Source organism: Urocampus carinirostris, chromosome 8, assembly GCF_059441175.1.
Source record: "Urocampus carinirostris isolate Australia breed hairy pipefish chromosome 8, RoL_Ucar_1.0, whole genome shotgun sequence".
Taxonomy (NCBI): domain Eukaryota; kingdom Metazoa; phylum Chordata; class Actinopteri; order Syngnathiformes; family Syngnathidae; genus Urocampus; species Urocampus carinirostris.
Genome location: NC_142356.1, coordinates 36,825,132 through 36,852,879, shown reverse-complemented (window position 1 = coordinate 36,852,879; position 27,748 = coordinate 36,825,132). Strand labels below are relative to the sequence as shown.

At 38.6% G+C, this 27,748-nt stretch overlaps 1 protein-coding gene across 5 annotated transcripts; it reads right to left on the bottom strand.

The window, feature by feature from the left end:
* Positions 1-587: 587 nt before the first annotated feature.
* Positions 588-27,559, bottom strand: LOC148361792 (coiled-coil domain-containing protein 40-like). 5 transcript variants are annotated; one of them, XM_088342570.1, is made up of 24 exons: positions 27,541-27,559; positions 24,930-25,060; positions 22,222-22,306; positions 20,977-21,029; positions 19,908-20,024; positions 19,692-19,779; positions 19,547-19,596; positions 19,350-19,437; positions 19,149-19,273; positions 18,939-19,022; positions 18,638-18,857; positions 15,421-15,578; positions 12,952-13,074; positions 12,580-12,701; positions 10,912-11,155; positions 10,653-10,835; positions 9,620-9,865; positions 9,311-9,524; positions 7,662-7,831; positions 7,505-7,596; positions 5,488-5,602; positions 3,747-3,935; positions 1,346-1,393; positions 588-1,231 (listed from the first exon to the last, which is right to left on the bottom strand). In XM_088342570.1, exons 2-24 carry the CDS (start codon positions 25,053-25,055, stop codon positions 995-997), a joined length of 3,177 nt encoding a protein of 1,058 aa, XP_088198696.1. In that variant the 5' UTR covers positions 25,056-25,060; positions 27,541-27,559; the 3' UTR covers positions 588-994. The 5 variants fall into 5 exon arrangements, with proteins under 5 accessions (XP_088198696.1, XP_088198695.1, XP_088198697.1 ...); XM_088342569.1 differs by lacking the exon at positions 27,541-27,559 and adding an exon at positions 27,279-27,313; XM_088342571.1 differs by lacking the exon at positions 27,541-27,559 and adding an exon at positions 27,279-27,313 and having other exon boundaries at positions 19,908-20,012.
* Positions 27,560-27,748: the final 189 nt, after the last annotated feature.

Below are 27,748 nucleotides of genomic sequence, written 5' to 3'. Positions count from 1 at the left end.
GTTGGGGTGGGGGGGTATTTATTACATTCATATTTTTGGAAGCAGGATAAAACTGTCTTACCGTCTCCCATAATTAACCCGCTTTCACGCTCTTTCTCTCATCCTCCCTACTTCTCCCTCTATCTAACTCTGACTCCCTCGCTCTCCTTCCTATGTCCTCTTCCCCTTAACCATCTCTCCATCCTTAATTATCTCTCTCTCTCTCTCAATCCCTTCCTAACTCTCTTCATCAATTTTTCTCACCCAAAATTTCCTTGCCCAACTCTCTCCCCTCCCTACTTATCTCTCATTCCCTAACACGCTTTAAATCCATGCCTCTCTCCCTCCTTCTCCCTGCGTCCCTAATTCTCTCTCCTTCTCTAATTATTCCTCTATCCCGAACTTTCTCTCTACCTACTTCTCCTTCCTAAACCTCTCTCCCTCCCTCACTCTCTGAGGTTCTCCCTTATCTTCTCCCTCTCTTTTTCTGTCTGTCTCTCATTAAATATCTTCTTCTCTCCTCTCTTTCGCTCTTTCCCTCCCTACCTCACTCCTTCTCTCGTACTCTCCACATGTAACCTGTAATAGACAAGGCCCAGAGTACTGTATTATTGTTTACATTTTTTAAATTTATTTATTTTGTGGGTTTAACTAACACAAAACTCAACAGAACTGCTCCAGCATTTTTCTCATCCGAAAGTAAAATGGAACACGCACAGGAGAGACAAGAAAAGTCTACTTTTTGCTTTGCAAATTTTCAGAGACAATATCTGTAAATAATATAATGGACCTTTTCCGGGGAGAACGGCAGACTTGGTACAAGTTTGAACCTGGAGAAAAATAATCATGTTTCAGTTCTGCAGCACACTGAAGAAATATAAGTCAGCAGTGGAACCAGAAGCTGTTTATCCCGTGTTGGCGTAAAAATTGTTCAGCTTGTTTATCGACCAAATACCCTCAAAGCAAATAATAATTTTCAATCAGCTCGAAGCAGAGGCAAGTATCCAAAATATGCTTATCCCACGGTGTGGATGGCGCTCTCTTGGTGTTCCTCGTGTTCTGTCAGGGAGCGCAAAACCTTCCAAAGTGAGCCTTGGTGTTTGGGCATCTCCACCCAAACTCGCCGAACGATCGCGCTAATGTTGAGCACCCGCTCCCTCTCGGACTGAAGCGTAGCTTCTAGCGAAGCGGTGGTGGACGGCGTGCCATCAATCATCTCCTGGATATTCTTGGCCTTGTTCTTAAATTCTTCCTGCAAATTCGTATTGTAGAGGAAAAAGAGGAAGGTCGGAAGTTATGCAAAAAGTCACATAATAGCGATCCTGACGTCAACATGTTTTTTATTTAGAAAGTTGGTGGGACACACCTGACCCTCTTGCAGCTCTCTGATCTCCTGCTCAAACTCCTTGGATAACTGAAAAATAAAAACTTGACATCGTAAATAGCCTTCAACACACACACACACACACACACACACACACACTATGTTACCTGCAGGAAATAGTCAGACTGGGATCAGAAGTCGTATTTTTGTCATGGTACGACGCCTGCTAACCCAACCCTTCTCTGAGAGACGACGGCATTGACCCATTTTACGCTCTCTCTCTCTCTCTCCCCCCTTAACTCCCTGGTCATTGTGTTCCCAATCATTATTAATCAAATCAAATTTATTTTAACGCATTTTTCATTGATAAATCACCACTCAAAGTGCGGTATAAAAACATTCAGTGTACAATAAGACAATATAAGACCCTTCTTTTTATCCACCTTACTCACCAAACTTAACGAAATACTGGACCATGCTCTTTTCCTACATGCTCCAAACGTGAGCGCTTTTGCTGCGTCCTTTTTGTTTGCAAGATGTGCTTGTAACATGGCTTGCTAAAAGCATAGACTTACACTATATACGGATGGATACAACCTTGGCATCCAGTATACAGTATATAGATTAATACATATGTGGCATGTTTGCTGTGTGGGGCAAAAAATAAAATGTAAACGTCCTCGGTTAATAATCAAATGATGATTTTTATTCTGTTTTTAATATTGGACACCTGCAAAGGATCGTGCATCGAATGCCAGTTCATTTTTTTTTTAAATTATTATTGCGGACTGTTGTTGGTTGTTTTGACTTCTTTGAACTGTTTTCATCGTTGTCACAATCGGCTAATCATATTGCTGTTCTTTGAATCCCACACCCTTGAAGGCAGATCTGCTTCTGTAACCTAGGAGACTTAATAAGGGCTCAGAGGAGGGCTTTTAAAACAGATTGGAATTTCTTACCATGAAGTGTGAGCTCTCTCCTGTTCTTCAAAAGTTCAAAATCTATTTACTGTATGTCTTCTGTCCCTCTTTTGAGTGTCTGCTAAACTATAAACTTAACACCAAGACGCAAGGCTTTCTTAATGAGTAAATTGGAGAAAGCTTAAAACCGGATATGAGAAGCTGCGTGTGCGCACAAGAAATTGGGTGACTCAAATCAGGGTTTGTACATGTTTTAATGGGCAAATTCAAGCATTTTTTTTCAAAGCCAGTACAATTTAATGTCATGGTTGCCATGGCGCCCACTTGGCTGCACCTGTGTGTCATGGTTGCCATGGTGTCCAATTGGCCCCACCCGTGTGGCGCAGCTGCGGCTCATTGAGAGATTGACTTTCTGTTCATATATAGCTCAGCGCTCTCTTGCCTCAGTGTCAGCCCGTCAAACGAACTTCTGCCCCACAAGACGTGGGTTCTGTCCTGTTTTCCTGTGATATCTGCAGTCCAGTATATTTCCCCTTTATTTTTGTACTATTTAATTTCGTTTAATTTTGTTTTCCGTCTATTCTTGTCCTGTTGGTTAGTTTCTCCAGTTTTGGTTCCCGTCTAGATTCTCCTGTTTATTTTCGTTACCCTAATCTGTTATTGATCTCGTCGGTCTCTGGCGTCCTGTCCTTCCACGCCAGACCGGCTTCTTAACATGCATGACTCCCCATGTCCCATAGAATAATGCGATTGGGTCCTGTATCTGTTTCGGTTCTGACATTTAAAGAAAAAAATCCAGCACAGATTAAAGGAAAGGGAGCCTAAACAAGAACTTCAAACCCTAACTCTTGCCCCAACCTGAAATCTGTTCAAAACCCTTACAGCCCAAACCCTCAAAACCCTAGCCCTCCATCTAACCCTAGCTGTAACCCTAGCCCTAAACCTGTTTCAAACTGTAACCGTAGCTTTAAGCAAATTTTGGTAGAACCCTAATATGCGTCTCAAACCATAGTTTCTAAACCTACACCTCACTCTAGCCCCAAGTCTATTTCTGACCCTAAATTCAGTTTAATGACTTAATAAGGAGCCTAAACTTTAGTCTCTAACTGTAGCCTTTATCCTTTTTTGGTACCATAAAATAAGTTTAAAACTCTTATTTCACACCTAACCTAAAAAACATGGCAACAATTTCAAGCATTTGCAAGCACTTCATCCAAGGTTTAAGCACTTAACAAACCTTGAAAACAAACATTCAAGCATTTTCAAGGATTTCAAGCACCCTACGTATATCAGGGGTGCGACTTGCACAATACAAGTAGGATTGTTTATACTGTACTTGCACGAGTAATCAGAAAATGAAAGACTAATGGAACGATGCCAATTGGAATACAGTACTTGAGACTACAACATGAATTGGATTTCCGTCCACATTTACATTGATTTACATAACCAGAATGGCAATAGTCCGTTTCTAAATGATTGCCCTCATGCAAACATACCCCGTGCTGGCGTGGTTTCCTCACCTTTTGCACCTCTTTGATCTTTCGCCGTAGGCCATTATTGAGCAGTTCCAGCTCCCCCACCGTGGTGACCTTTTTAGTACTGCGGGCCAACATCTCATTGCGCTCAACGATGTAGCCCCTGCGCTCAATAACCGACACGCTGTCCTGCAGCAGTCGATCTCGCTGCTTCAGCAAAAGATTGAGCCAACGCTACAACAAGAAGGATAGATTCAGGGTTTCCTTTAGAGAATCCTGTGCAGATAGTTGAAATTGATATGACCTTTTAAAGCTGTAATTCAGAGGAACATTTTGTGAAAAAAATAGAGCACAATCATACTCAAAATAAAGGAGCAGAATTTTGGTGGATTGCCTATATCGTACAAACTTGATGTGAATGCATGGCAGCTTAGTTTACAATGAAATGAAAATTGATATATTTTTTGACTACATGTATTAACTAGAACACCATAAACCTTTGTCAGATTATCATGATCATCGTGCACACTGAAAGTAGTGACGCAAGATTGGTTTCATGTCAAACAGATCAAAAGCAGCTAACTACATCTTCCCGCTGGTTTCATGGATTTCATTACAGATACTTTTATCATCAGATGATGTTAAGAATTAGGGTGAAGAAAACGATGTACTTTTATAATTTAGATCAGGATTTAGCATGATTAAATGTATTATTTAGTATTGACTTTCATTATTGCCTGTATTTTGTCACATGTCCATGCTTACGGGACTATATGAGAGCAAACAAAACCTTTTGTATTACTTACTCATTGCAAAATAAACTCGTTTAGGCATGTGCAATAACTGATTTCATACCAATGTTATAGTCTTACCTATCACTACAAATCTTTCATAGTTTACAATAGCAGTTTATAGTAAATTACAGAATACAAGATTCTGTCAAAAAAAAATCAAGCATTGCTTATTTTTGATTATTACTTGGTCGTTTATTATGACTTATTATCATTTGCTGGAGGTTTGGTGAGCGGTTCATTTTTGCCTAAGGACAAATTTCCACTCAAAGATGGGGTGCATCGTTCTTGAGGTAACCTCAAAAAGCATGTGTTAACAATACCCAAAATAGTTCAAAGAGCCCTTATGCTTTATTTTCCACTGCGCTTAACTGCTTTTATTGTATGTTTAGCAGAGCTGTTCGGGGCGGAGCACATTCGATTTCCAGGAATGGGGCTTGGGGGGAGTGTTGGAGACTGACGTCATGCTCGCCTCCATATTATTTTCTTTTTATTACTGTTCCCAGTGTAGCATGAAAATGGTGAGGGTAAAAATAAGCCTATTTCTAGTAGAGTCCGAACTCTGACCCAAACCCACAGAAAGATGAAAAAAAGAACAGTTTAGTTGAGTGTGTCTAAGGAACGCATAAACTTTCACGAGCATCATGAATGAGCTGACTGAGATCATGACTCTAAGCCAGGAGAGGAACATAGTTTCAAATGATGTACAGCTCCTTTAAAAATGGCGCTCCTAAATGCTATAATATGAAAAAAAATCAAAATCTGATCATTCTCTTGATCCGTTCTGAAATGACTTTCTATCTTTGGCAAAACTTGTACTAAAACAGTATCAGTAACACATAAACAACAAAATAAATAATAAAAGGCAGCAAATACACAAAATTATGTGCGGCTCTGCAAAAGGCTTTGTTGTGTGCTCACTTGTGCAGAATGGAGAAGACAGGAAAAGTGAGCAACTTAAAATCTGACCAACTGCAATTTACAAATTCCCATACCTCCTTACGGTGAACATCATCCTTCATGATTTGGATGTCTCCTTGATCCTCTTGCACAACCAAACGTGTCTCTTTCATAACATGGGTCTTCTTTTCCCACAGCATGATCTGACGCCTGACGCAAACAAACATATTTGCATGTACTTCATAAATGTATAAGCCTAAGTCCAAGATGTTTTTCTGTTGCCTTAAGACAGCTGTTCTCAAATGTTTCTAAGTGATGTATCTCCTGTGGAATGATTATTATTGGAGAATCGAGGAAGTCAGGTACGGGGAAGCTCGGTAGCCTAGATGGTAGGGCGCCCGCTCCGAGACTGGGAGGTCGCTGATTCAAGCCTCGGCCGAGACATACCTAAGACTTACAACATTGGTACTCATTGCCTCCCTGCTTGGCGCTCGGCATTAAGGGTTGGAATTGGGGGGTTTGGTCACCTAATGACTCCCAACACAGCAGTTGGGTCTAAAATGGCGGCGCCCTGTTTAGCAGAGGCTGCATCGGCTCGCTACAGTTTAACTGTACGGGTGCATTGACATTTCGTTCTGTGTGCATGGTTACAAAGAATGACAATAAAAGTAAATTCTATTCTATTATTTAGCCTATCATCCCTAAAAAGACACTGTAAAATATTCGACCACTATTTATTGCTGCTGCGTAGTGCAGGGATGTTAAACAGTCAGTCTGGCTCAGGGGACAGATGCAGACTATATTCCAGTGGACTCCAACGTGTCACCTAAGGAAAGTTGAGGTGCCCGCGGACCTGTTCTGAAAATAGCTCACCTGTGCTCCATCATTGTGATTTTCTAGTAAAATGTTTTTTTTTATTAATTGACTGGGTCTACTTGACACTATTTTTAATAATTATTCCGGTAAAACACTGAGTAGTAACATGATAAGTTTGTCACGATTATCCATTGCCCTCACCTGTGCCCGTTCGTTTGGCGCCAACTGTGGCTCGTTGCCTGATTGGTTCCCATCCTATTTAAACTCAATACTCATTCACTTCCGTCAGCGAACCTCAGCATACGCAAGGCAAGCACTATTTGAATCTGGCTCCCATCTGTCCCGTCCTCACCTGTACCCTGCTTGTCTGTACCTGACTTCCCGATCGTCTCCGGCTACCTGACCCGTTTTTGCCCACCGACCACGTTCCGATGTCCCGCTCCGGCTACTTGACCCGTTTTGCCCACTGACCACACTCCAATTTCCCTCTCCGGCTACCTGACCCGTTTTGCCCATCAACCACCCTCCGATCTCCCGCTCCGGCTACTTGACCCGTTTCCGCACATCGACCACGCTCCGATTCCCCGCACTTGACTTCCTCTATTCTCCAATAATGCTTTGTGTGAAACATTACGCGTTTGGGTCTACCATCTGTTCTGGTGTTGACAAAGTTGTTGTTTTAAAAATTCAAATAAATACATTCCAGTTTATGGGCTTCTTGAAGAAATAAAAAATCTATACAAGTATTGATCATTTAAGCAATTGATTAGGAAAATAGAATGATAATCTATTCATGCATTAAACAAATCTTTTTATTGATTTATTTTACAGGAAATGAAACAAAATTCCAATTTGTGGGTTTTATAAAGCAAGTAAGCAAAACATGTTCTTTTTTTTTAGCTAACTAATTACTACCTATTTTATCTTCCTGCATTTTAGCTATTGAGCAAGCTATCTAGCTGGCTTTTTACAATTTTTGCATGCTATCTAGCTAACATTTTAACCTTCTTTTTTGCTTTTATCAAGCTAAATTTTGGGGTCCTCTTTAGCTAGCTACCTTGCTTTGTTTTTAGCTTTCTATCTGGCTATTTAGATTTCTTTTTACTATTTTAGCTAGCTATCTAACTCCTTTTTGTTTATTTTTACCTGTTTACCTTTCCTCTTTTTTTAATGGAGAATTCCATGTTTTAATAGCAGTTTTTAAAATGTAATTTCAAATCTCACTCCCTGGTGTACTCTCATTGGAGAACCACTGACTTGAGCAATAGAGGAATTTATATTAAGCAAAGAACTGACTCAGCCTCCACCAGACTGCTGATAAGTCTGTCCTTTATCTCCTGCGTACTCTCCAAACTCATTTCTAGCTCCAAAGCTTCCCGCTCGGCCTCCTGAACACGACACCGTGACACGTTAGCGTTCGGCAAATGAGAAAAAGCAACAAGAATTGGCGAACCTTGAGCTTATGAAGAAATTCATTCTCTATCATTGCATTCTCCTGCTCCAAAGCGTATTGCAACTGTGTGTTCTTGCTCAGAAGTGTGTTGAGCTTTAGCAAGTCTCTTTGAAGCATCTTATTGCTTCTTTCCACCTCGTTCATCTCACGGTGCAGGACTTCGAGCTGACCTGCAGGGAAACCATCAGATTCAGAATGCATTCGGTGTCTAGCCAATATATTGGCCCTCCAAGGAACGTTTTGAAAGATTGCAACATTTCAGGCTTCAAAATTATAGCAAAAAAACTGAAAATCAACAATATGGGAGACTCAACCGTGAAGTGTAACCAAATTATTTCAACATTTTACATTTCATTTACAACGAAAAAAATAAAACATAAAAAGAGGTTGCTGATAAGACATTGGCCACATCTTCTCTCAGCTTAGCCAACTGACTCCAGAATTTGCCTGATAACTTCTGAATTATCCAATGTCGACCTGAATGAGTAACTATGATAAACAGAGTGCATTAAGTCTCAGTTTAAATGCATCTGCTACGTGATGGGCTCATAGGTCTGTGAAAGGAGACACTCGAGAACAGTAAGCGTTTGAAGACCAGAGAACACACCGGGCAGGTCTGTGATAAAGTTGTGGAAATGTTTAAAGCAGGAACATGATACAAGAGGACTTTACACATCTCCCGGAGCACTGTGCAAGCAATAATATGTAAATAGAGAGCATAAAAAAACTGCAAACCAACCAAGACCTGGCCGTCCATCTAAACCGTCTCTAAAAAAGAGAAAACTCATCATAGAAGGAAACAAGAGGCCGATTAACTCATTGGATGACCTGCTAAGGTGGGACAATCTGAGCGTAAACAACTATTAGTCGTATTCTGCATACATCTGTCCTTTATAGAAGAGCGAGAAGAAAGCCCTTTCTGAAATAATAACACAAATAGGCCTGTTTGGCTTTGCTAGATGCCACATGGGAGAGACAAATAGCATGTGGAACAAGGTGCTCTGGTCAGATGAGACCAAAATTGAACTTTTTGGGCTGAATGCAAATCATTACATTTGGTGTAAGGGTTACACTTCATATCATCCTGAAAATATAATTGGGTGCAAGTTCCCCTTCCAACAGGACAACAACCAGAAATCTAAAACAAAATCCACAATGGAATGGTTTGAAACTAAGAGTATGAAGGTGTTAGAATGGCCAAGCCTAAGTCCAGACCTCAATCGCACAGAGCATTTGTGGGATGATTTGAAAAATGCTGTAGACAAACTTTATGGAACCTGAACAGTTTTGTAAGAAGGAAAGGGCAAACATGTTTGTTTCAAGATGTGAAATTTTTTTAGAGACATCCCCAAAAGACTTGTGGCTGTGATCGCAGCGAAAGGAGGTTGTACGATGGGGTTTGTTTTTTTTGCGTCTACCTTTCAATGTTGTTTTACTTGATAGCATATTAAAAATGCATGTAGTTTTCTTTTCACTGTTGTGTCTCACATGTCGCCGATTCTTAAAAACAATATTTTGAGTATTTTTTATCTATAAATTTGAAGCCTGAAATATGCGAATATTTATAAAGTTTATAAGGGGTCAAGAATAGTGGAAAGCACTGTTTCTGGAAATGTGCCAGTGTGAGCTCTGCTCAATCCGCAACGTACGTTCTAGGTAAATTTTCTTCTGACAGATCACTGTGAACTTCGCCTGCAATTTGCTGTATTCCTTGTTGTGTGTCTGTATGTCGACAGTTATTCCGATTAGTGTTCCCTGATGCTTTAGCCACATCTGCTGATCAATCTTGATTTTCTGGGATAATCCATCAATCTGCGTTTTGATTGATTCTGCCTTGATTTGCAACGGACTGAGGTCTTCGTGCTGCAAACACGGATATCAAATTTAGTTTGTTTTTTAGGCAAACATCTCGGATGGCAAGAGATTTAATCCTAAAATGAATCTAAAAAAATCCCTACCCCAGTTCGTGCCGCAATAAGATCGATTTTCTTGTTGATGTTTGAGATGTTGGTCTGTTTCTGTGCGATGAGCGCATCGATGGATGAACTGTTGGTCTGGTTGGATGCTACCACTTTGTTGTACTTTCGGATTTCTTCATCCAGCTCCTTCTGAGTTCGTGCCAAGTTTTCCAGTTTCTCATTGATCATGTTGCTCTCCAGGGCAGCCGCCATTACCGAACTCTCCAGTTGCCATAGCTGATAGAGCTAAACCAAAGGAATAAGGGGCATGAGGGTGGCTGCCTTTGACTCGCCTTTAGTTAATATTGGTGTGCGAGTACACTTAACCAGACGTTGAGTGGATCTTATCATTTGCATAAAAAACTAAAAATAAAATCCAGCAAATTTGTAGAATACAGTATTTTTGTTTACCAGTACTAAGCATCAGAGATTATAAGGTGAGGTGATTATGACTTCATGAAAATAGCTTTTATTAGAATAGAATTGTCTTATTGTCATTGATCACAAATGTTTGAAAAGAGATTAAAAATGACAATCTAGGATAAACAAGATTAACACGCAATAAATACAACTAAAAGAGAAAAATAAGGTAAAAGAATGTCAGGATAAATATGCAGAAATATTTACACTGAAGCGCTTGGAGACTGGCCTAGGTTGTAAGAGCAATTTTCTTACATAATAATATTGCAATAAAAAATAGTGCATTGTAAAAAATAATGCACTGAAAAATAGTGCAATAAGATTTAGCAGCAACAAAATTCTCAAAAGTGTCGATAAAAAAACTATGAATACCCTTTTTTTTACACAATACCTACTTTTCAATGCAACTAGCAACATATATATTTGCATAGCATTTAAACTGATTACCATTAATTTAATTAAAATGTCCAAAACCAGATTTACTCGTTTGAAACCCATTCGTGTAATTGGAGATATTCTTGCAATGGCCCAACTTAAACGTAAAGATACAAATAACGTGACTTGGATAATAGACTGTTGATCATGGTGTCTGCTTTACAAAATGTTTGCTCACCTTCTCTTTCTTGAGCGCGGCTTTCTTGTTGGTAAGTCGCTGATAATACTGAGCAGCTTTGTTGTCCATGAGTCCTTGCAGCATTTGGGCCGTGATGGCGTTCTCCAACTCAAGGTGTTTAGTTTTGTTTTTCTCCAGCATCCGTCTTTGTTCAGTCATCCTAACCTGCAGGCCATACTCCTCCTGTACAAACGACAATTCATCAATAATGTTCGGTAAACAAAAAAAGATTTGCCATGTTGGTCTCCTGTCAGTCAACCTTAGTGAGTTGTTCGAGGGTCCGCTCTGTCTGCGTCAGTGCGCGAAGTATGGTGCTGTACTGCTCCTGCAAAACTTCATGCTGGGTCTGCTTTTGCTTGATCAAATTCTGAGTGAAGTCGCAATCCGATTGGGCGCAATTGAGGAGCATGGTAAACGTCTCGCTTTTCTCTTGCAGCTCGTTTAGGCATTTCTTGTTGCCTTCGATCTCTCTGTCCAGTAAGATCACTTGGTGCTCAGCCGCGCTATGTGGAAAACATGGCAAGTTTGACTGTGATGATCTGGCAACTAACATTGTAAACAATAAAGTTATGTAATGCACTGCAGTTTTTTGAGCAGGATGCTTAATATCCGTGTAAATATCAGGTTTTATCATGTGTTCAATGATTTCCCTAGCGCTACTGCTCACCTAATCAAATTGCTCTGTGTGCTTGTCTGGCCGTTCTAAGAATGTAAGTCAAAAGGTTTCTCAACAGTGAACCTAAATTGTTTAATGAGCTTCCATACAAAGGATTCCTTAGACATATAGCCAAAACGTGGTCTGGATGGCAGACATAGTGTCAGCTTCCTCCAGGTAAACCTCATCTTATGTAAAACAAATACAAATTTCTCAACCTACCAGTATTTTTAAAAATGCTCGATTATATGATGATGCATGTATTTTTGCTTATTATTTAAATCATCATTTGAATCATAGTGTATGACAGGGGTCGGGATCCTATTTGACCAAACAGCAAAATATATATATTTTTTTGTTTTATTTAGAGAGCCATACGATATATTTTAAGACAAGTTTGCTTTCTAGACACAATCTACATTTTCAGCGCATTTTATTTCATTGTGCGTCGTCAGATGATTTGATAAAATTTATGAAATAAGAATAATGTCATAAATAAATAAATAATGTCATTACCGGTGTCCCATATCAACAAATATAACACTTGTCTCCCTCCTGCAATTACTTTAGATTGTTGAGGTTCATTTGGACCTTAATTTTTTACATAGATAATGAATTCAAAACAAGGTGCAAGCAGATTTATTCTGTTAAAAATTCACAAAATACTGCAAACAAGAATACTGACGTATTAACCCCTGGTGCTGCCTGACAGCGTTGGGCAGACAGAAGTACGCTGTTTGCATCGCTCCGCCCACCCTCTATTTGCTTGTCTGGCATTTCTGTCTGATTCCAGTTTTTCCAAGGATTTTTATCATGAGGTGTCTTAACAGTGAACTTGTTTTAATGAGCTTCCATAAAAAGGCTTCCTTAGACGTACAGCCAAAAAAGGCCTGTTGGTTATGACACCTTGACTGTAAACTATAGGGGAAAGTATGATATTTATATACTGGACCAAACTCTACCTGAAATATTATTGTAGCTATGCGCATAATAGTCTTGACAACTTTTGAGTAATGATACGTTATGCTCAGGAAGTAGGATGAGCACATTTGTATCTCCGAGCCCTGGTCTAGGAGGTGTTATACAATACATACTGTTTTTGACAGACCTTGGAGAATTTGACAACCAAGAATGTAATTTTGTGCTTTGATAGACAAATATAAAGCCTATTCTCTGGACATTTGAAACAATTTTTATGTAAAACTCCAAGGGATAAAGACTTCCGAATGGTAATATAGACAATATTTATAAAGCTTTGTAAATCATTCTCACCTGACAGCCTCTTGTATTGCTCCGAATTCCACGTCTTGCTTCCTCATATTGAGCAGGCTGCTGTTCCACTGTTGTAGCAACTGCTTTTGAGCCATCGCCAGGGACTCCATTTGCATTTCAGCCTGAATTCAGGTTTGCATTAAGACAAAAAGTTTACCACTTTTCATTCATGGGAATAGGGGAAAAATATCCATTGATTCAGTTATTCGTTTTCAACAATGTTTGTGTTTTTCAGCTGACCTAGACAAAAAGACTGGGTACCTACAGCCTGGCTTGGTTGCCAGACAGTCGCAATAAGTAATTTACAATCACATTAACACCTACGGAAAATGTAGGCAAAGTAGAATCGTGGGTATCTATTGTTGTACATACCTCAGATAGAGCCTCTTTGGTCGCCTGTGTTGTTTCAGCCTGGGCCTTGGTCTGCGCCTCATATAAGTCCATCTGTTCTGTTAGTCTGTCCAATTGCTTCGTGAGGCGCTCTACATATATATCCTGTTTGTAATTTGTCACAAAATTTAATCAGCATACACTTGATAATCATATATACACATCTAGCATAAAAAAATCAACCAATTCATATATTGTTTAGGTGCACCCTGTCATATTTTATTCAGAAATAAGCCTCATCTATTCTGTTCTCAGGGTTGGGTAGGGTTACTTTACCTGGATTACTTTCAATTACTTTTGGATTACTCCAATATCATATATGCTAATAAAAGACAAAAGAAACTAAATATGAATACAATTATGACTCACAACACGTGGTAAGCTCTTTCTCCTGGCTTTGATCTCTGGCAAAACTAACATAAAATGCGACAGAAACAGAATGAAAATAAATCCAAACAGCTTGCCAACATCATTTTTGCCGTTCCATGTATTCCAAGCCTGCACAAAATTTAGTAATTTTATTAATATTTAGTTTATTTTGACTTTTATTAGCATATTTGGTATTGGAGTAATCCAAAAGTAATTGAAAGTAATCCAGTTAAAGTAACCCTACCCAACCCTGTCTGTTCTTTATGCATTAGCTATGAAACAATATACTTTATTGCTTAGGCGTAATTTTGTAGCTCTTTGGGTCTCCAAACGCAGATTCAAGTGGAAATGTTTAAAATTAGTTTTATGTTGTTGTTTTTTCAGACCTTGAATTATCAATCCATCCATCCATTATCTGCACCACTTATCCTCAGTGGGGGGCCGCGGGGGGTGCTGGAGCCCATCCCAGCTATCTTCGGACTGTGGGTAGGGGAAAGTCTGAACTGGTTGCCAGCCAGACACAGGACACAGAGACAGACAACTCACTCGCTTATTCACACCTAGGGACAGTTTGACCGGCCAATTAACCTGACATTCATGTTTTTGTAATGAAGCAGGAAACCGGAGTGCCCAGAGGAAAGCGATGCAAGCACGGGGAGAACATGCAAACTCCACACAGGAAGGTTTGACCTCATGACCTCAGAACTGTGTTACACACGCGCTAACCACTGCACCGCCATGCTGCCCACCTTGAATTATCATGTTACTTAAATTGACAGTTTAGACCAAGGAGGTAAAACCGGTTATTCAGTATGCTGTAACTTTTATTTCATGATATGTTAAACCAGTTTTTCAAATGTTACTTTATTTTTGTCTGTTTATAAAAATATATATGCGCTGTTTGTCTGTTTATATATATATATATATATATATATATATATATATATATATATATATATATATATATATATATATATATATATATACATACAATGTAGTCAAACAAAATAGCTTATTTAATATATTTCTTTGTAATACCTCATGAGCAGATAAGAGTAATATGTTAGGTTACAAGAAAAAAATATGATATGAATGTTACAGTTAGAGCTGATCACGAGAAGAGAGATATTTGAGCAGTGGATAATATTTGGCATTTTTCTGCGACACACTAGACAAAATTAGCAAAACTATCTTCATCTCGGGCAGCACAGCGGCGCAGTGGTTAGAGCGTGTGCGGCACAGTTCTGAGGTCATGAGATCGAACCTCCTGTGTGGAGTTTGCATGTTCTCCCAGTGCTTGCGTGGGTTTCCTCCGGGCACTCCGGTTTCCCCACACATTCCAAAAACATGCATGTCAGGTTAATTGGCCGGTCAAAATTGTCCCTAGGTGTGAATGAGCTAGTGAATAGGCTATCCAGTATACCTATGTGGAACAAACCAAATATGGGTTTCCCTGCTGGTCTTTATTTGGACAGATGCAATTTCTGAAGGCCAATTGCCTAATGCACATGTCAATGTTTCTGAATTTGGAATCAACAACATCAACAGCATTAAAGCAGATAATTAGAGGCCTGTAAACATTTTTTTCTGATGTCATGTTTTTGGACTTTAATGTGTGGATATGGTGTGAAAATTCAATGGAAAATGTACATTTAGTGTGTTTCTATGAGGCTATGGCACGTATAAATCAAGAGGACATCCTGATCCTTTTTGCCATTGTGCCCTGCTGCTGTAGCGCCTCACTCAAGCGTGCTTGTGTTTGTGTAAAGGTACTTCTTTTTGTTGTTTTTTGTACACAAATATTGCAAATAGCTGATAGCCTTTTGTTTTGATATTGCAGTTTTTGTTTACACTGTTGTTCTGGGTGCTCTTCCAATGAATTCATTGCTCTAATCTTTTGCTCATATAAGAAGCCACTGTGAAGCAAATACATAACTAATTTCTTTTACCCAAAATCCTAGCATTTGATTTAATTCAAATTTATTTAAATTTTTAAATCTTAAAAGATAGAAAGTCCAACATCTTTATAAACAGGTGGTGTGGAACCAATGTGTCACATGTATTTCATTCAAGCTTCTTTACCTGCTTGAGTTTCTGTTCTTCAGCCTTCGATTTCTTGGCACGAAGTATTTTTGTGGTATTTTTTGTTGCCTTGACGTGAGATAGCAGATCTTCACTGACTTCGTGCGTGAAGACAACATGTAAATTCACTTTTTCCAGATCAGTCTGCAACTGGTTTACTATGCAAATAAAGAAAAAGAAAACAGCATATATGGTAAAGGAAACTTTGACAAAGGGAGTCCTTACATTATGCTTGGAAAAATGATATGATGCATTACAGTTCAACATCTTGTTTTAGTCACAAGTTACATACCGTAGATGGACAAGAACAGTACGGATATCAGTATATGTGCCGATAGCTAACTTTTTTAAGATATTGGTTCTCACAATGGTAGACGATAACAATATTCACTGCATTCTAATGACTATTACACAGTCATTAGAATCAGATTTGGTAAACTGTCATTATATTAATGCAATGTTAACAAAATAATTATTATTGATTATTATTACTAAAAGGCCAGGGCTGCCCTTTGTCACGGATTCAGTTCATAAATTTTATGGACAGAATTTCTAGGCGCAGCCTTGGAGGGTATGGATTCCGGTTTGGGGGCCTAAGCATTGCGTCACTGCTTTTTGCAGATGACGTGGTGCTGTTGGCTTCCTCAGGCTGTGATCTTCAGCTCTCGCTGGAGCAATTCGGAGCCGAGTGTGAAGCGGTTGGGATGAGGATCAGCACCTCCAAGTCCGAGGCCATGGTTCTCAGTCGGAAAAGGGTGGTATGCTCCCTCCGGGTTGGGGAAGGGGTCTTGCCCCAAGTGGAGGAGTTCAAGTATCTTGGGGTCTTGTTTACGAGTGAGGGTAGGATGGAACGGGAGATCGACAGACGAGTCGGTGCAGCGTCTGCCGTCATTCAGACCCTGTACCGGTCAGTCGTGGTGAAGAGGGAGCTGAGCCGAAAGGCAAAGCTCTCGATCTACCGGTCGATCTACGTTCCTACCCTCACCTATGGTCATGAACTTTGGGTCATGACCGAAAGAACACAATCCCGGATACAAGTGGCCGAAATGAGTTTCCTCCGCAGGGTGACTGGGTTCTCCCTTAGAGATAAGGTGAGAAGCTCAGTTATCCGGGAGGGACTCGGTGTAGAGCCACTGCTCCTCCGCGTTGAGAGGAGCCAGTTGAGGTGGCTTGGGCATCTAATAAGGATGCCTCCGGGACGCCTCCCTCGGGAGGTGTTCCGGGCATGCCCCACACGCAGGAGGCCCCGGGGGCGACCCAGGACACGTTGGAGAAACTATGTCTCTCGGCTGGCTTGGGAACGCCTCGGGGTCCCGTCGGATGAGCTGGAGGAGGTGGCTGGGGATAGGGACGTCTGGGCTTCCCTTTTAACGCTGCTGCCCCCGCGACCCGACCTCGGATAAGCGGTTAATAGATGGGTACTACGATGATTAGTGTATAAAATATGAGACAATTTTTATTATTATAATTATTGATATCCGACCTATGTAATATGTATATCCGTGAGATGTTGTTATATTTAGACATAAAAGAGGAGCTATCCGTAAAATGTAATTAAGAGGGAAGATGAAGGGGTAGGGAAAATAAGCGTCTGCTTCTTACTACCCCCTTTCGAACATGTTATGTTAACATTATTTTTGTTGTTGAGTCATTGTTTTTGTCCTGTTTTTATTTTATGATGTTCGAGATAAAGTTTTCGTTCATTCATTCAAAACAATAATGCTGGGGATTTTACTGTATTTCTTTAAGTTCATCAGTCATTTTTTTGCAAAGGAAATTTAATTCTATGTACTACTGGTATCAGTGTGTGATAGATGGAAGGATGGACGGATTGGAAGGATGAATTAACGATTGGAAGCCATTACAACTTAGGCCAGTGTCCAAGCACTACCTTGTAAATATCTTTGCCTATGTAGCCAGACATTTTTTATATCTTATTTTTCTCATTTAGGTTTTTATTACGTGTTAGAGTTCCATGTCTAATCTCGTTAGGAAAATGTGCTTTTCATTGTTATTAATGACATTTAAGACAAATCTAATTTTAATTAAACCATTCACAGGCTTGGAGTCAAAGACGGCGGATGGTTCTATAAGGGCCTACATGTAGAAGTTTGCCGAGTCCCTTATGGTGAATTTAATCTGGGGCAAAAACAAATGTGGAATTTTGAATCCCAAAGATTTACCCTTGCCAGAAAGATTTTAATCTATTTTTGTAACCCAGGCCAGTGGCTGCTGACCAAAGGGCGCTTAAAATTTGGCAAGCTTAAACAGCCATAAAAATGAACTAATTCACGTCCATTTCTTACATTTTAAACAAGGCGCAAGCCTGGCACCAACCACGTGGGGAATTAGGCATCAGTTCTGCTCCCAGTACTTTACGTCACATGTTTTAGGATCATGTAACTATTCAAGATGGCGATTACAAAGACAAGCACATATGTTTCTGTCATTTGTGGTTGCAGCAGTAATGGACCAAATTGTATGTGCTTGTTTTTTTTCGAGTACTAAAAGAAACTTTAAAAAACTTGACATTCACGCTGATGACAATCTGTGGGTGAAAAAGTTTAAAAAGCATGACTATGTTGTAAATATTGAATAAAGTACAGGCCAAAATGTTGAAAATGTTAGAAAAATGTTTTTACTGCCATGAAATAAAATGAGTATAAGGTACACCGTATTCAAAGCCGCAGCTCTCAAAATGTAGCAAAAAAGTAGTGGCCTGTATAGCATATGAATAACCTATATTTTATGTTGACAATATCTGTGTATTATTTGCCCTCATGTAGGTTTTAGATCAGGGGATGGTATCATAATATTCGGTGGTTTGCAATAATCTGTGGTCTGTGCAGCCCTTTGAGACTCTTTGTGATTAAGGGCTATATAAATAAACATGACTTGACTTGGACTTTACAATAACTAATAATAATAATAATAATAATAATTTCCTTGTATTGTCATTCTGTGTAACAATGTACACAGAACGAAATGTCGATTGCATCTGACCCGATGCAGCCGCAGCCAAGAGAGGGCGCCGCCGACCACTTTTTAAGTAATGCTGTGGTATTCCCCATGTCTGACTTTCAGTTTGATTTGTGGTAAATGAATATTTACGGTAGTGTTTCAAATTTTCTAACACAGTTTACAAGTGTTTCTGCAACTCTTTTTGGATTTTTTTCTCATTTGATCTATGGCAAATGGGAAAATGGCTACATCTCACCATTGAGCCTAGTGAGGATACAGTGATTGTTGATGTTGGAATGAGAAGCCCTAACTGCATTAAGTTCCTCTTGCACTAGTTTATGTTTTTCTTCAGCCAAAATCTTTGCCTTCTGGTGCTCATCAAGTATTTCCTGAAGTCGTTTTAGTCTCTCCTGTTCCCCTAACAACTCTACATATAAATCTTCAGTTTGGCGGGCCTCCGTCTTCTCCTCCCCTTTCTGCAGAGGTACCACAAAGAGGTAAAACGGGAATGACCAATGCAAATGCGTTATAGACTTACATAATAAAAATTATGTTACCTGCTCTCTTAGTTCCATGGTAAGCCTGTCAAGTTCCTTGACAAGTTGAATTTTCAGTGCTGCCTGCTTTTTTACCATCATAGGCTGTCAAAATATGAAATCAAGTTAATTTTTACAGAACTACATACCAGACACTGCAGATTTGTAATATTCATTAAAAAATGTTTCATCTCAATTGATAAATTAGCTGACAAAGAAAAAACAACACACATGTTCAGCATCGAGAACAACAAAATCATCATCTTCAGTATCTTCTGTGGGTGCCGCCCCATCCTCGATATCCCCTTCTATTTTAAAGTGGGGTGGTGAGAGACCATCGGAAAAACTGTCCCGCCCTGAAACATACATTTGGGAGTTATTGCATTTCAATTTTCTACAGTGTTTGTTAAGCCAGTTCTGTATTAAACAGACCAGAGAGCATGTGCAGAGCAAGGTCTTCTTCAGCCAAACTGCTACCTGGTAGCGAGACCAAATCAACAAGTTCAGATCCAGGCTGATCCTGTGAATATGACAGAACCATTAAAAATTAAAGTAAATATGTGATCAAATAAATAAGAATATACAAATAAATGTGTATGTCTATAAAATAAAAACAAAAAAACTCATACCTCAATTCCCCCATATTCTCCAACTTGGTCTTCAGCGTCTTCTACTGGGACTAAGAAAATACAAAGACACCAGGACCATATAAAGTGGCATTGTGATATGATTGTAATCTATTATCATTTGGATTTAGGTTTTGTTAATTTGTACCAGATGGTATGTTTACAACAGGGCCTTCATCAAGAACATCGACATCTGCCTGTGAACCCATATCAACTAGCTCGGCTCCAGACTGATCCTGTGAAATGAAAGTTTCGAGTTCAAGATTATCAATCTCCTAAAGTGTAGGCAGTCATGGAATGTGACCAAGTAAAAGAACTATGTGATCAATCAACTTCATTTTTATATTTTTACGTCAATTATTACCTGAATTGAGGGGAACTCATTTTCTTCATTAATTGCAACTTGGTTCACTCCACCAATGCCATCTGTCTGTGATTCCATATCCACTGGCTCAGACATTGGCTGATCCTGTAAAAAAAACTGTAAGGTTAAACACAATTAATGTAAATGTGAATCTGTGTTCATAATTGGTTTAAAAACAAAAAGTAAAACTAAAGGTCAAGGTCAGAGCTTAACTCTAGTGCACTTATCAAACATTTTATAGATTTTTCACCCCGTCAATCACGATTTAATCCGATAGACTCATCAGCGAGTTTTGCATTTACCTTATTACAAACATGTTTGTTTCAATGGGTACATGGGAAGCGGGAAACAACTGAAAAATTGTGGAAAAGTAGTTGGCAGATAAAGCTTGTGATGCACTTGTGCTTTTTTTGATATCACGAGGCGTCACTAGTGGTTTGAAAAGAAGAGGAGATCAACAATTTAAATAACTTTAAAGGGAAATTGTGTATTATTTGTGGCTTCCTAGTGGTAAAAAATTAATAATTAATTAAAATCTATATATATTTGGATAATAATAAAAAATATATGATCAATCACATTAACGTGCATGTTTTGGTAATACTAGTAGGTAGAGAAATTTGTTTTTATTTGACATAACATGAGGCTCACCTAGATGGAGCTGACATGAATGTTCGCCATCTTGCTGTCAAGGGTACCACCAAAAACCTTGTGAAAGGTTGGGCGAGAAAATGAGAAGCAAAACGGTGCGGTTTGGTTATTTTGAGTCTCTGTACTTTGTATTCTTCCTTGCGTTTTGTAGCAGTTGTTTTCGGTTGCAATACACAATAAAGCGATATTTAGTGGTCATATACTGTCCCTTAAAATAAACAATAAGGACTCTCCTTGAGAATTATACATTATATCTCAAGGGTATATACACAAAATAAAAACTTTTTAAACTAAGTGCACCATCTTGAAGATAAAATGAAAATTGTGAGTGCCTCATGAAGCTTCACTTTCCCATCACTATTAGAAAGGTAACCTTGAGGACTAGAGTTGGTTAAATTTGGCGGCATCAAAAGCTTACCTGTGGAAAAGAAGGCACATCTCCCACCTGTTCTTCAGTGCTTTCCATTGGGGCTGAAGAGTGATTAAAAAAATCATATTCCATTATAGTGTAATTATCATGTAATATTGCCTGGATTACATTATATTAATACCGTATTTTCCACACAATTAGGCTCACCATTTACAAGGAGCACCCCCCAAAAATATTTGTTTGTCATATTCTTATAAAGTGCACCTGACTTTAAGGTGCAGAGAATCAAAACTACAGTATGGGCACAGCATGGGCTAGGGTTACAAAAACAAGTGCTGCATTTGTGCTGCAGTCAGAATATACAATATCACTGATTACAAATACATAACAGTGGATACAACGGAATTCGAACATGGATTGCGTTGGGGAGCTTGCCGGATCCTATTCACTAGACTACAAGGCATAAAGATGACACATGAAATGGCATTAAGTTTTACCTCAATATGATACTTTTTTTAGTCATGAAACCAGAATTGTTAAAAAATAAGAAAATAGAACTTGATTATAAATTGGTATAAATAAAACTTTTTCTCGGACCAAACTAAGGGTTTTAATCATTATCATGACACTATTTTTAGTCGCGGTACCAATTTTTTCACGTTATTATTGTACTAGGCCGCGAGAATACTGTCAGATATTAAACTGGTCCATGGTACAGAAAAGGTTGGGGACCACTGAAATACAGTATTGTAACGCCGACTTGCGCATAATATTCTGAACTGAATAAAGAGAAAGCTATGTAGGAAATCATTCGGTTGTTCTAACCTAAAAGAGAAGAAGGGCATTGTGGGAAGTACATTTATAATCCTAAAATATAAATAAGATATAAAAAATATAAATAAACGCATGGCCATATTTAAAATGTTTGTTACTTATAATGCTTAGTTTGATCACAGACAAAGTGAAATAAAATGTTATAACAATTTTTATTCACTTTGTGTTTTCTCATTTTTCTAATATATCTGGTACCATAACAAAAATAGTGTGATTTTTAGATAAGATGTAATGCCTTTTCATTTGTCGTCTGTATCGCTAGTGGTCTAGTGGATAGATTTGGGTTGGATAAAATGCACTGGATTATAAAATGCACTTTCAAATTTCTGGGTTAGATAAAATGCACTGGATTATACGATGCACTTTCAAATTTCTGACCCATTAGGGGTTTTTGGCTGCGCTTTATTGTTCAGAAAATACGGTATGTTTACAAGAAAGCTACTTTGTCAATAAACACACCAGGCTGGATGTTCTGAGCATCTTCTTCAACAACACTGCTATCTTGTTGTGAACCTACATCAAGTGGCTCGGACGCAGGCTGGTCCTTTCACAACAATGACAGTAACAGGTTAACCACAATCATTCTTTGGATCTTGAAAAAATAACAAACAACACATTATCCTGATAATTAGTTCTCAAATGGGCTGACTTCAGCACCCACAATCCCGCCATAAATATGAGCTGTGAGGCCCTCGGCCCAAATCAGTTAAGAAAGCCACCTCTCAAATGTAATGAATGAAAAGATTGTTCCGTTTAAGACAGAAATAGTACATTATATTAATATTTTTTCCCAAAAATCAGAATGACCAGCAAAACCAAAGTCGATTTCAAGTAATAATATTCCCTTTGAAGCAGGGGTATCAAACTCATTTTAGCTGGGGACCACATGCTAAAAAAAATCTCACGGGGCCAGACTAGTAGATTTAAGAGAAAGATTACGAAAGAGAGAGAGTGAGAAAAGAGAGAACAAGGGAGACAGACCAAAAAAAAAATAGAGAAGGAAAGAGATAGCACATAAGAGAAAGAGAAAGGGAGAAAAAATGAGAGGGAGGTAAAGAGAGAGGAAAGGGGGAAAGAAAGATGGAAAAAGAAAGAAAGAAATAGAAAAAGTGAGAGAGAAAAACATAGAATAAAAAAATAGAGAAAGAGAAAGTGAGAAAGGAGAGAAAATGAAAGAAAAGGAAATAGATAAAGAGAGAGACAGGAAAAAGAGAAGAAAAAAGAAGAGAGAGAGAAACAGAGAGCGACAGACAGCCACAGAGAGAAAGCGAGTGAGCCAGAGAGACAGACAGAAATATAGCTCCAGTTGCTTTGCGAGTGCCACCTGGTTTGGCGACATCAAGTAGACATATAAAAAAAACAGTTTATTCTTCTCTAGTACTTCTCTAGCCCTTGTCTCGTGGGCCAGATTAAAACTCTAGGCGGGCCTGATACGGCCCGCTGGCCGCATATTTGACACCAGTGCCTTAAAGGGACAGTGTATATATTTCAGAACGTCTACGTGGTAAAAAGAACTTAATTCATTCACGTAACGAAAATACATGTAATACATAAAACATGCATTTTCTAAAATACTCTCAGGTTAATTTAATTATTTATCTATTTGACATAACATGAGCCTCATCTAGAAGGAGCTGATTTAATTGTTGGTTATCTTGCTGCTATGGGTAACCAAACAAAAGCAAAAAGCTTGCGAAAGGCTTGGCAAACAATTTGATGAAATTTAGTCACTTTGGAGTTTCCTTTGTTTGTATTTTTCCTTGTGTTTTGTAGCACAGGTTTTCAAATGCACTACATCAAATGTGTCAAACTAATGGCCCATAGGCCAAATGTGGCCCGCCACATAATTTTATGCCCACGAGAGCTTAAAATGTCTGCGTGTCTAAAAACATTGGGACAAAAGAGTACTTTGACCAAAAATTATGTTTCAAACCATGCATGTCAACAACTTACTGCCTCAATACAGCAGGGTTTCCATATCAATGCCAATAAGTAAGATTTCGGAATAAATTATCCCAAGAATGTCCAAAAACATTTGCTTATATTTAGTTCATAACGTATTATATACGTGTCGCAATATTTTTCAAAGCATCCAATTCAGCGTTATTTGACATAAAGGTGTAGTTACATTTATTTTACATACCCTTCGATTAAATTTAGCTATTCAGTATTTATAATCTACATCAAGCCCTTTGTGGACAGCCATTACGCTGATGTGACCCTCTGTGAAAAGGAGTTTGACACCCCTGTACTACACCAAACAGCATCATCCAGAGGTCAAATAATACACGTTGTCCCTTAAAAACTCAATTATTCCTTTTTTAATGAAAACCAAAATGCTTCCATTCAGTAGCTTTTTCTTCCAAATAATAAATTCCAAATCACACATACTCTCCACTGTATCTGCTTTTGGCTAACACCATAGCCATCCATCATCTGTACCGCTTATCCACAGTAGGATCGCTGGGGTGCCAGTGCCCATCCCTGTTATCTTCGGGCAGTGGGTAGGAGACATCCTCAACTGACAGAGGCCGAAAACTCACTCACTCATTCACACCTACGGACAATTTGGACCAGCCAGTTTTTTTTGGGAATGTGGGAGTAAACCGGGGTGCCCGGAGGAATCACACGCACGCACGGGGAGAACGTGCAAACTCCACACAGGAAGGCTGGTAGCTGCATTTAATCCCTTGATCTCAAAACTGTGCTGCTAACGCACTAACCACTCATCTGCCCCTAGCATTAACGTGCGAGAACAAATTGTACCACTCTTTCTGTGGTGTGTTTCAAATCCCATTTGCAGGGCATTATCACCATCTACTGTTAAGGAGTGTAAATAACCTTCCATTATTTTATTTCTTTTAAACTTTTTTGGGGGGTTGGATTTTTCCCGAATTTCAGTCATTAGGTGACCAAGCCCCTCAATTCCAACCCCGAATGCCGAGCGCCAAGCAGGGAGACAATGGGTACCAGTGTTCTAAGTCTTAGGGCTGACTTGGCCGAAGCTCGAATCTGTGACCTCCCCTAAGACCTCCCAGCAAGTCGACCCTCCATTATTATATTTTTTGAGCTTGATTTTGCCATGGCAAAAACCTGAAACTCAATTAAAACGGGTTTGCGACCTACTTGAGAAAAACTGATCTAGGTATTTTGACAGTGGCATGTACTTGCGGAGGGGGGGGCACGTTTGCATCCTCATTTGCATCTTGTTCAATATCAGCCTGCGGCTGCGTATCTCCAACTTCCGCCTCCACGCCCGCAGCATCTTCCGGCTGGTCTTCAGCACTCTCCATTGAGGCTGATAAAAAAGTAGAATTTCCAGACAACGAGCAGACAGAAAGATTAATTCCTCATACAAAATTGCTTGCATTTAACTGTGTTATAAAATGGATGTGTTCATCACAGTAGGCCTGTAGGTCACCAATGTGAAAAGGGCTTTTTTAGTTTCAATCCACTGTTGTCTATCGGTATTTTTCAACTCCTTTTCCGTGAGACCTAGTCTAGTGTGCTGCAAGAAATGTTCTCCTTGCAAATAAAATGCCGTTGTTGAGAATCTTTGCTTTCTTCCAGTGATCAGCTGAAACATTCATAGCAGTAGGTGGCAGCAGATTACTTGTTTTGCCTTTTTATAAAATAATTATCTGCTCATGAGGTAGTACAGGGTAGTATTTAGCGCTCTTTGGTTAAAAAGCATCATGCATTAAAAGTGAAAATCATTTTAAAAATAAGCTCAAATACATAGATTGTTATATAGCTGTGCATTACTTTTAATAAGGTAGAGAATTTTCGCATTTATTTTACATGAGCCTCACCAAAAGGGAGCTGACTTAATTGTCCGTCATCTTGCTGCTAAGGGTACCCATAAACCTCAGAAAGGCTGGGCAAAACAGTGCCTTTGGTCAATCTGTAGTTTGTATTTTTCAATGTGCTGTTAAGCACTTGTTTTTGGTTGCACTACACAATACAGCAACATCAAATGGTCAAATACACACTCTCCCTTTAAATAACTTGTTTTGTTTGATGAAACTCTATAAGATTGCACTGCAAAAAAAGCAAAAAAAGTAAAAATCTTAAATATAAACTTGCCGAATTTTTATTTTATTTTACAAAAAATGAGAAAAAAAAAACAAAGAAAATTGTTCCTTAGTGGAAAAAAAATTTGTACCACAGGCAGATAACTTATTCTCATTTTAAATAATACTTTTGTATTTTTCTACAAAAAAACATTAAAAATTCTGTAAAACTTAAAACACAAATTAGAAACCTAGTAAAATAAAAATGCACAGCAAAATGATTACCTCCTGAGCCAACGTGCCCACAAATGATAAGAAAATGTATATATTGTCAATTTGGACAACATAACAATTTAATTTAAAAAAAAAAACATGAAACTGCCCTGGAAATATAGTTTAAACATTAGTTTTATTTAGCTAAAAAAAGGATGAGAAACACCAGTTTCTTGGTAGTCTATGCGCATAGTGAGCTGTGGCCAATCAATCAATAAATGCTACAAGCATTGTATGATAAATAATTGGAAATATATTTAGGATAGCCAAGTAGTAGTTTATTGAGGGCCAAATTTAGGTTCAGAGCTTTGGGGTGCTTTTCACCCGGAGAGTCTGGCTGGTTAAAATTTAAAAAAGTAATAAACGATAAAACAATTAGTAAATAATATGCCTCTGTGTTTTCAAATACAAACTCTTTTATTACAAAAAATATAAGAATTCAGTATCAATTCATGACTTTTTTAAATAGCTAATGGTTTATAGATACATCATAAAAATGTGATGACAACATAGAATAAATTAAATGGTCTTTATTGTCATTGATAACTACGTTGTGACATATTGTGTGCAACACGATTAAACATGGCACTCCAGGGTAAAATATATAATAAAGACTTTGAGTAGGAAACAAAAGATAAAAGACGATAATTGTAAATAGGCAAAAATCGAGCACAACGCAGTGCTTGGAAAACTGGCTTAAATTGTAATAATAATAATAATACAATATAAAAACAATAGTGCATTGTATCAATGTTATGTAATGTGGTCAACTAATAAGGAGAAAACAGATCATTCTCGAATACATTTTAAATTGTATTCTGTATAGGATGTTTTAAGAGAGCGGTGGTAGGAATTAAATGGACTAAACCATTTTAAGGCAGTGGGGTATTTTCGACTCTGCGTTGTTTCCATTTTGTTCCGTCTCAGTTTTTCTAATCCAGCGTTGCCCATCATGTTTAAGCTTATCCTTTATTGAGGAAAGGATAGTTTTTAAACGATATAATTTTTCGGGGGTGCGTGGGTTGAAATTGAAGGTGCTTGTGCACCCCCCCAAAAAAGCCCGGTTACGCCCATGGTTTTATTTATTATCTATTTTACAATCGTGACTGTTAATTAGTATGGTTAATATTCAATGTGGTTAATCTTTACACGCAAGTGCTTAAGACACGTTCCTCAAAATAAGTATTATTTAATTACAAAAGATAGAAATATAAATATCTTTGTGCTTACCAATCTGACGGTCAAATATAACTGTCCAGATTTGATTTGTGACCTAGCATTGCTAACGTACAATGGCGCACGTCATAAAGAGAGCCAAATAATGACATTCTTTGAACGCAAATCAAACTCAGTCGTTTGATTGTGACTGACAACAGTTCTCATCACGCGTCACACACGCACACAATTCGCCATTTATCACCACAACCTCAGACAAGGTAGGCGAACTTTTTTTTAAGTTTATTCGAATTTAAAGTGTTCAAAATGTACTCACACTTGCGTGATGGTGTACTCCTTGATGTGTCATTCGCGAACGTAACGGGTTCATGGGCCAGCTCTTGGTAATGAACGACAGGAGCAGGCTCTCCACAAATTGAGAGCCGGTTCCCTTTGTTTACCTCGTGTTCGGTCACCAGTGTTGGGCAGGTTTAAACGTCATTTGTTAAAGTTACTCACTACTTCTTCTAAAAAGTAACCGAGTT

Excerpts from the sequence above, each read along its gene's own strand:
- LOC148361792 (XM_088342570.1), bottom strand. The coding sequence starts at position 25,055 with ATGGAGAGTGCTGAAGACCAGCCGGAAGATGCTGCGGGCGTGGAGGCG. Across the intron at positions 19,597-19,691 it reads TGTTGTAAACATACCATCTG|TCCCAGTAGAAGACGCTGAA; the intron begins GTACAAATTAAC and ends GTATTTTCTTAG. Across the intron at positions 7,597-7,661 it reads AATTTCTTCATAAGCTCAAG|GAGGCCGAGCGGGAAGCTTT; the intron begins GTTCGCCAATTC and ends TGTCGTGTTCAG.